Source organism: Gavia stellata, chromosome 3 (genome assembly GCF_030936135.1).
Source record: "Gavia stellata isolate bGavSte3 chromosome 3, bGavSte3.hap2, whole genome shotgun sequence".
NCBI classification, from domain to species: Eukaryota; Metazoa; Chordata; class Aves; order Gaviiformes; family Gaviidae; genus Gavia; species Gavia stellata.
Window position 1 is genome coordinate 24735978 of NC_082596.1, and position 9787 is coordinate 24745764.

Sequence of the window (9787 nt, forward strand, 5' to 3'; positions counted from 1 at the left end):
TGTAACAAATACTTGTTTTGAGAGTGCTTTATATTCATGACACCTGACCTTTTGCTGTATGCACCACAAAATTTCAGTTTCAAATACCATGGAAGCAGGAAATCTGATCATTCCAGCAGCAGCCATCTGCATGGTCCAATATCAAATATTAGTTCTGGGTTGCACTAAGTCATTGGCTACAAATCTTTTTATGCAGCTTCAATAATTAGTTGTCATTTGCTACTTCTACACACATTTATCTGGAACATCTGGCCTCAAAAAATCTTACCTTAACATTGGAAAAGTACTTAGCTTTTGGCTGTTGACGTGCATACACATGTGTATGTGCACACACACGTATGCGCATAGATTAAGTGGAACTACAGAATGCAAGCATATGCTCTGCAAGTGGCAAAGCTAGGACAAGAGATTTCTACTCCAGCAACAAAAGTCTTTTAGCTCTGGAACCGTAAAGGAGCATTACAAGAAATATCAAACATAATGGAAAAGTGTTTTCCAATGTTCTTGCTGCCTTGCAGCTAATTATTGATGTTAAACCTTAACAGCTCATCAAGCACCCTACCAAACACTTGAGAGTTTTGCACAAATTGGAATTTGGTTTTTTATGATCCTTAATAACTGGAGGACTCTATATTGAAATTAAAGTGTGCTCAAGGCTTAAAAAAAAAAAAAACACCACTCAAAACCTCTCTAGAGTTAAAGCACCACATTGACTAAAAAAAAAAAAACCACAACTCAAGTTCAACATTAACATATCCGAGGACTTTTTGTTAACTAAGACTTACAACAAGATTGAGCCACTGCATATTTCAGCTTCATTGTGTCAGAAGGAAATCCTTCCTGAGCCTGTGAAATGGTGTAATGGACTAATTATTGCAAGCAACTAAACAAAAAGCCCTTTGAGACCCTTACATGTAAGGAGTCTTCCAACTGCACTCAAGCAAGTACTGTAACTTCTGAAGGGAAAAGAGAATTACACTCTAGGATCTTTAAAGCACTCCTTCAACAATAACACCACATCTTTTGAAAAATGCCCAATGCTCGGTAATGCCGCACGCAGCTGTCTCAAGCAGCCAGCACTGCTTCTTGGGAGGCAGAAGCTGGAAGCATTCAGGACGCTATACTGCTCTTGAAATCCATTTCTTGTCTAGCGATAGGAAAATTCTGGCAGAGCACTATGAACATGCTTTTACATCTGCAAGAATACAGCTACAGCTAATAAAGAATTAAAAATATTCATAATAGAAGATACTAGCCATAATGAGAATAACAATATTAGCCACTCGGAAAATAACAGGAACCACAACTTCACATGCCTGGTTCTTCAGATGGCTTTAAAGAAAACGTCCTATAGAAGCCATTATTGTCATCAACCTCTCAATGTTAGAAAAGCATTCATCATGTTTCTTACCTGAGCTCCATCCTTTAATTTCAATATGCATTCCATTGTATTGATAGTGATGACAACTGGTTCTGATCCCAATTTTGTCCATGGCACATGAATCCGAAGTTCATGAATATGCCCGCTTAAAAAAGTAAATGGTAGTTTCAGCTCCTAAGAACAACAAAGAGTGGTGAATTAACTACTGAAACATAAAAATTCAAGACACATTTGTAACTTAAAATACTAAGGTCCTAGCACAAAACATAAGTCAAAATTTATTCACCCACCCCAAATCATCAGTGTGCTATGGGGCTTGGCAACTGGCTTTATAATCGCTTGCACACTTAAATTACAATTAGTCTGTTCAAAGGAAACATTTGGATTACTATGTCCTTGATAATAAAAAGACAGTTTAAAATCACCTCTCTCGCATGAAGCTACTGCAAAATATGTCACTATTCAAGGGACAAACAGACATGAACCAGGTGAAAGTAAATACCTAAACTGATATGCAACCTGCATTATTCTGAAGAACACAAATTTGGAATTAAACAAACATTGACAAAGCCACAGCAAAGCAATTTCTTCCAAAATATTTTAGTACTTTGAGTTGTAAGAGCTCAGTGCTCGTAAGATTGGCCCACTGTTGCCCCATTTACATCAAACTGCTCAGTAAATACAAAGTTACCAAAATCTTCATTGGTAAAACCAGACTCCTCCTCTCCAAGGCCTAACATGGATGACACAGTACTTTAAAAACTGGTGCAAGTCAGTCCAGAACTCCTAACAAATGCTTGGCACTCCACCCAGTCAATGCATAGATCACACCTCTATAGGACAGCCCCAGTGAGCCAGCTGCTGCATGCAGCAAGTCAACAGGAAACAAGGTGCGAAGGTTTACGTAAATTCTTTAGATATGAAGTGTTGAAATTTCCCCAGTAGCTTCACAGGTTCTCCTGGGAAGCATGAGCTTAAAGCTTACCAGACAGAATGGTCAGGCTAGAGACCTGGTCCCAGGACTAGAAATCAAGATTTAAAATAATGAAAATAAGTGCTTAGTGAAAAATAAAGAAATGTTATTTGATATTACGTCAGAATTTTAAGTCAGCATTCTCAATACTAAGTATTCTAATGATGAGGCTTCAGTAATGATACAGCTTCTTACCTTTCTGATCTCCTATCCTGACATTTTTGGTTATAAACGTTTGAAGTTTTAACCAGGGAAAAAACAACAGATGTCTTCACTTGGAATTGCTTATAGCCTGGTGTTTGCATCTTTATCTTAGATGCTGGGAACTACAGGTGTGAATCTTGTCAGGTTGAGAAAGAAGTGAATTTAAGTCTCCTAGATGCTGGGTGACAATTTTGGCCATTAGAATAGAATATTTTCAGTTGGAAGGGACCTGCAATGATCATCTAGTCCAACTGCCTGACCACTTCAGGGCTGACCAAAAGTTAAAGCAGGTTGTTACGGGCACTGTCTAAATGCCTCAAATGCTGACAGGCTTGGGGCATCGACTGTCTCTCTAGGAAGCCTGTTCCAGTGTTTGACCACCCTCTCAGTAAAGAAACGCTTCCTAATGTCCAGTCTAAACCTCTCCTGGCACAGCTTTGAACCATTCCAACATGTCCTGTTCACTGGATACCAGGGAGAAGAGATCAGCATCTCCCTCTCCACTTCCCCTCCTCAGAAAGCTGTAGAGAGCAATGAGATCACCCCGCAGCCTCCTTTTCTCCAAACTAGACAAGCCCAAAGCCCTTAGCCACTCCTCACAAGACATTCCTTCCAGCCCTTTCACCAGCTTCGTTGCCCTCCTCTGGATACATTCAAGGACCTTAACACCCATCTTAAATTGTGGGGCCCAGAACTGCACACAATATTCAATGTGAGGCTGCACTAACACTGAATACAGCAGGATAATCACCTCTTTTGACTGGCTGGTTATGCTGTGTTTGATGCAGCCCAGGATGCTGTTTGCCCTCTTGGCTGCCAAGGCACACAGCTGACTCCTATCGGGCCTGCTGTCAACCAGCACCCCCAGGTTCTCAACTGTTGTGTTTCTTAGTAAACTCAGGGACATAAACCTTTGTTCAGAACTTCACAATTTCCCTGGCAAAACTGGGCAACACAGGGCTTAAGCACCTTTGCACTTTGGCTCAGTTTAGGTACTTACATGCTTCGACTCAGCACTCCTATGAATGAGTAGAAGTTGAATAGAGAAGGTCCATGAAACTCTGAGGCCAAGCAGGCAAGTTGCCAGGGAATTTCAGACAAACATCTAGAAGTGGATCCAGAAAGCCTGTTTTCCTGCACTGCTTGACCCTAGACCTATCCCTGCTGTACATAAGCTCTATACGAATAAAATCTGAGGCCAAGTGGATTTTGCATTTAGTACTTGACATATATTATAAAAGTCTACCTATAGAATATTTCTGTGAAGCTAGTTAATGTCATTGTTTACCTAACGTCTTGAAACTGTAATCAAATCTTAGTGACATGTTTTGAAAGCCCACTAAAAATTTTAATTCTTCTAATTAGTTACCATGTCATAAGTTTAGAGTTGAAATAACCACTATTGCAACTGTGACAGGTTAGCAACCTGAGATAGCCTCTAATTAGTCACCCAAAAGAGAAGTCAACTATTCTCAAGCACAAATACTTAGCACCCTCACAGCAACAACAGCTGCTAAAAGGAGCAATTTTAAGGAACAGTCTCACCATTCTGCAGCTGATACCTCCTTAGCCTTTCTACTGGCATTATGAAAAAGTTCATCTTGCATTCAAGAGCTCAAAGTAGATGAAGTATATTCACTGCTGACAAAATCTTCAGAGAAGACAACTACACAAAGTTACAGCTCTATTTTTTTTTTGCAAAGTACAGCTTTCAGTTTGTAAATTAGTTTTTGGGGTTTAATGAGCTTCCATTAATGAAGTTGAAAAAAAAAAACCAAACACACCCATCTCATGCCAGGGAAACTCTTGACTCGTACCTCGGCCACACTTACAGAAAGTCACATCCAATTTCAAGTCCCCATTCCAAAAGATAACAGTTACAGACTTTCTCACAAAAACAGTTTGAAGAAAATTGTTAATTTGTTTTTACAAAGTGTTTTTAATTCATCTCATTCACTAATATACTGAAGGATTTTAGCTAAAAGCCTCTCTCCTAAAAATTCAGCCTTAGGCTTACAATCAACAAAAAAAATTTAATCCATACAGTTTCAGTTAAGCCACTGAAAAGCAAGTACTGCGCAGTTTAGCTACAGATGTTGCTACACTGATCATACAATAAATGAAAAAGTACCTTATGTCCCACACCTTGGGGGGAGGTGGGTTGTGCGCAGAAATAAATGCGCAAAAAAATATGCAATCGAAAACTACACTACAACTTAAGAGATGATGCTTTCATGAATCAAGACAGCAAACCTTCACTATCAACAGTAATAAATTCCCTTTCCAGACTTGCAGATACGTAATTTTTATGTCACTCATCAATACCACCATGTCTATTCAGATCCTGACTTGTGTTCACAAGTGTAAGTTATGAGTTTACTTCATAAGGCATTCTAGACTAGACCTTTTTCCTCTATTTGCTGGATGGATTTAACACATTCTCATTTTTGTCTAGTTAACTAAGATATTTAAAGAAACTGAAGAGAACCAGGAATTCTTTCAATATTAGGTGATACAACCAAACGCACAGGATATTTAGAAGACACAGTTCTTCTTTTTCAAAGGAATTTAGATACAAATGTTGTCTGACATTATCCTAATTGCACGAGCAAGTTTCCTTAAAGCAATGCAGAGAAATCTTTGTTGTGTTATTTCAGTAGACAATACAACACAAGTGTGCCAAATTTAGTAACTTGTTCACAATACAACATAACAAAGACCATTTTTACTCCTCCTCCTTTCTCATGCATCTTTCCCCTTTCATTAAGTACTGCATGAAATTCTAAATATATCTTTTGTACTTATGACGGATTGGACTTTATATTTTAGATCTTACATTCACATCATATAAATCCTTAAAAAAATTATGATATGGCTGAAAACAAACTCCTGGGCTTGACACATAAATAACTGACCAACATCATGCAAGACTGCAGACTAGATGGTCCTAATTCGCCTTGCCCTAAAATCTCCCCTTGCTCTAAAGTATAAAACTCTCCCAGACTTTGAGGGGATAGGCAAGTACTGTTTCCTCCACATCAGTATTAACCCAAAGACCTTTTCTTCACGTTCAAGGCTATATTTCACAAGTAACCCAGCAGCACATAACACAGACACTTACAGTAAGGGTATTTTAATGCCCTTATTTCCTTGAAATTATTTTAAGTACATTAGCATGTTTCATATTTCTTTCTAAATTCTTTCAGGTATTAAAAGTCCACCCTACAACAAAAATCAATAATCTTCAGATCAAGTTTTCCTCTGTCATCCAATCAAAAACCGCTTCATCTTTCTCTTCTGAGTTTGTAAAACAGCTAACATAATAAGCTATTATGTTATAGAAATGCACACAAGCAGCAAAAAGAGCTCACCATGTATCTTATCTCTTTGGTACCACTGTGTCAACAGAAATATTACACACAAGCTAGTGACCAAGTTCATAGGTAGTGCTGTTACCTCTGGTACCATAGTGACTTCACATAAAAGTTGCCAAAAGTGCTTAAAAGGCTTTTCCATAAAACAATATTTAAATATTAATTTTAAATTTTAATTACAAAATATTTTCTTGAAATAGTTTTTGTACAATGTGCCAGTTATTATGCCTAGATGGAAAATTTCTTGGAATGCTTAGTCTTCTAGTAATTGAATCATCCAGGGTAGGAAAAAAAACTAATATAAAAATTTTATTAGATCTAATCTTCAACTAAAGATAATTATTATAAAATTAACTGGCTATTCAAAGAGTGACATAAGTATGTACAAAAGCTACATTGTACCTAGAAGCTTGAACCTGAGTACAAAGTAGTACAGAGCTTTCACTACAGAACTGGTATTATTAAAAAAAAAAAAAGGGGGGGGGGGAGGGGAGGCAGGGGAAGGACAGACCTTAAGAGTTACTGCAATAACATTCAGCTTAGTTTAATGAGAGCACGTAAAACATGCATAAATATAGGTAAAAACATACAAAGTATTTTCAGGTACTGAAGCATTCTCTTTGGGTTTGATACGTCTTCTATGTCAACAACTATATTACATCTGATCTCAAAAGGTATTGGTTCCAACTTGGTCCCCAAAATAAAGTAATACCTTCTGGAAGACACACAGCTGTTTACACTCTGTTCTTATCTGTTCTTTGGGATTCTGTTTGGTGGCCTGTAAGAGCGCAACATGACATGGGAACACCAACATCAGCGATGCTGGTGCGAGGAGTGAGGGAAGAAAGCACAGACTTGTTCCCAAACCTGTTATAAGGTGCTTTGTCCAGGTAGTTTGGCACCTATGCTAGTGTTCCCAAATAATCATGTATAGTTCCACAAAATTCTCTGAAAATGTTTAAGTCTCCAGACAAAGATATCCAGGGTACGTGCATTTGTATCCGTAGCCTAAAGCAGGAAATTAAGGCTGCATTCATGCCAGATAAGGAGCAGAGAACCAGGCTAGGGATAACAGCCCAGGACAGAAAGGGTGTTACAAGAGCAGAGCAGATAAGGTGACTAACTTTGGATATTATGAATCCATCCAGGTAGAGAACCCAAATAAATAATATATACTAGTAATTTTTAGAGACTTCAGCTTTTCAAGGGAGCTCCCTGCCAGTTGCAAAGGCTTGGGGATGTTGTACTACCACATACTACATACTCAGAGAGTTTTGCTGAGCAGGCATAAAGTAGCATCCCTTCTGCAGAAAAGAGAAAGACACCCTAAATACAGTCTGTGGGTCCAGGCAAGTTCCAAAAATACTAAGAGCCAAATTAAGATCTTTACATTTCACATAAACACACAGCCAAATAACATTAAAAAAAAAGAATCTAAGCTAAATTTTGCATTCACTGTATATTCACATCCCCATTCAAGCCAACGAGTCTTGAGCACAGGTATATATGGCAACATTTGCCTCTACAAGAGCCATGACAGCAACAGACTGCACTGGATATTTAGGTACCCAGCTGATACATAGACAGGCAATGATTAGGCCAGGGATCACCCACCAGCAAACTGCAACTGTTTGAAAGGGAACAACATAGATGATGGGAGCAAACTCCTAATAGCTCCAGGTACCATATATATCCATCCCAAGGCATCATTTGTTAGGACAAACTTTCTCCCTACAAGGTATAGCACTGGAACAGTTTACCCAAAGAGGAGGTTTTCACAGCCAAGACAGGAGATTTCAAGACTCAACTGGAGAAAACCACAAGCTGATGTGACATAATGCTGCCAACAGCCCTGCCCAGAACAGGAGGTTGGACTAGATGACCTCCAGAACTCCTTTCTGATCAATTCTTCTTTGATTCCATAATATATACACATTAAAAAGGCTTGGAATATTCACAGGAGGAACACATCCTACACAACTGAAGTCTAGCATCCACATCAGCTATATGGACAAGCTATACCAAGAAACTGAGGAACTAAAAGACTTGAGAGAAAATACAGAGGCCATCAAATACTTGAAGGAAAACAAATCAGGCTCTTTACAGAAACACAGAAAATAGGACAGGATCTCTTGAAAGATTGTCTCCTCTTGCAGAACAGTATCAGAGATACTTAATTAACCATATATATTTCTTTCACATTTTAAAAGGTCTCCCCTGAGAGAGACTATGCAGTCTCCTCAGTCTACTCCAATGCCTCATAAACCAATTAAAACATGAGAAAATTTTCCTTGATGTCAAATCTAAGTCTCCCTGAGTACAATTTATTTCATTCTTTCTTGCGTCACCCACATAACTCTTGCCCTATCTTGTCTCACCTTATTTTAATCAAAATTAAAAACACATTCCCTGTCTATTTTCTTCTTCTTTCAATGGCCATATTGCCTAAATCTCCCATTATTTTTTGCTGCATTTCTCTCGGCTCCTTCACTTGGACTACATCTGAACACAGGACTCTAGCTAAGACCCGCTACACCATGCACAACAGAAAATAGCTTTATCTGTCTCACACACTCAGCTCCTTAAGTTGTCAACTCAGATAAGCACAGTAGGCAACAGTCCCTTCGCTAAGACTTAACCAGTTCATGTTGACAGCAGGCTTCAAATTCTGTATCAAGTATTGTACTTGGTCAAGCTTATCTTTTTAAGGCTAAGTTTTATGGAGCCTCTGATCTAATCTACACAAACTAGCTGATCAAATCTGTCCCTCAATTACTCTTAAGTTTAGATATAACAGGAACAATGAAAACTGGAGTCATAAAACAACATAAAGAACACAAATCTGTGTTTAGTATACGTAATTAAAAAGAGATCCTACTTTACTTTGTGACATTGAATTTGTTACTACATGCAATTAGTAAATACGACTGGAAAAGCAATTTTGTTAATGTCCGTACTGTAAAACAATGGTTACTGAAAGAAGACACATGTCCACAAAAAAGCCTTTCTTTTCACACCCCATAACTTACAGAACGTGCAAAGAATTACCAGTCATTCCTAAACAAATGGCATGGAATTAATGCAAGAATAACTAAATGAAGGGAAGAAAAAAAAAAAAGGACTTGCATAAGAAGAAAAACAGTGAGTACTAAATGAACATTTATCTGTGCAGATGAATGTAAATTATTTAGTCAACTTCTTTTAGATCAAAGACACAGACTGTAACTACTATAAACATAACATACCTGTTCAAGTACATCCAACCTTAATTCAAGTTTACTAAGTACAACATCTCCTCCCCAGAGTGACAACTGCAGATCTGAGGGCTTCAAGTTCTTTATGTAGCGATTCACATAACTCATCAAAATAGGAGTTACATAGGACTCCAGCATTCTGGAAGATTTCTGTATTACAGGTCAAGCACTAGGAAGAAAAGACAAGACAATGAGATATTATTCATAAATCTGTCAGCCTGATTTTCAGTAAAGCAACAGTCACACTGTTTGGATGTATGAAAAACTGTATTTCAAATTCTGCTTTCTAAACATATATGTCTACATATAGAGACAGATATACTTACACATAAAGATGAAATATATATCAAGACGAAAGCACATCAATTTGCATTTACAAATTTCCAGCATATATATAAAGGAACTAATAACTGGCTTGCTCACTATCAAAAGAAAAGCCAACCCAAACAAACAAAAAAAAACAGAGAAGGAGGAGGTCAAGCAGTCTACCATGCTTTCATATAAAATGTAAACTACAGAAACCCTGTCAGTTTTAACTGATAAAAGTCGATACTAAAACATCACCTCAGACACACCTCACCGATCTTGTATCTTGAATATC

At 37.9% G+C, this 9787-nt stretch overlaps 1 protein-coding gene across 1 annotated transcript in view; it reads right to left on the bottom strand.

Annotated features, from left to right (window-relative positions):
• VPS13B (vacuolar protein sorting 13 homolog B) overlaps nt 1-9324 on the bottom strand; it is a 490950-nt gene extending 481626 nt beyond the window's left edge. Inside the window, exons 1-2 of the mRNA XM_059815701.1 lie at nt 9178-9324; nt 1412-1555 (exon numbers count right to left, since the gene is read on the bottom strand). Coding sequence (XP_059671684.1) covers nt 1412-1555; nt 9178-9324 — 291 coding nt within the window. The remainder of the gene's footprint in view (nt 1-1411; nt 1556-9177) is intronic.
• Nucleotides 9325-9787: the final 463 nt, after the last annotated feature.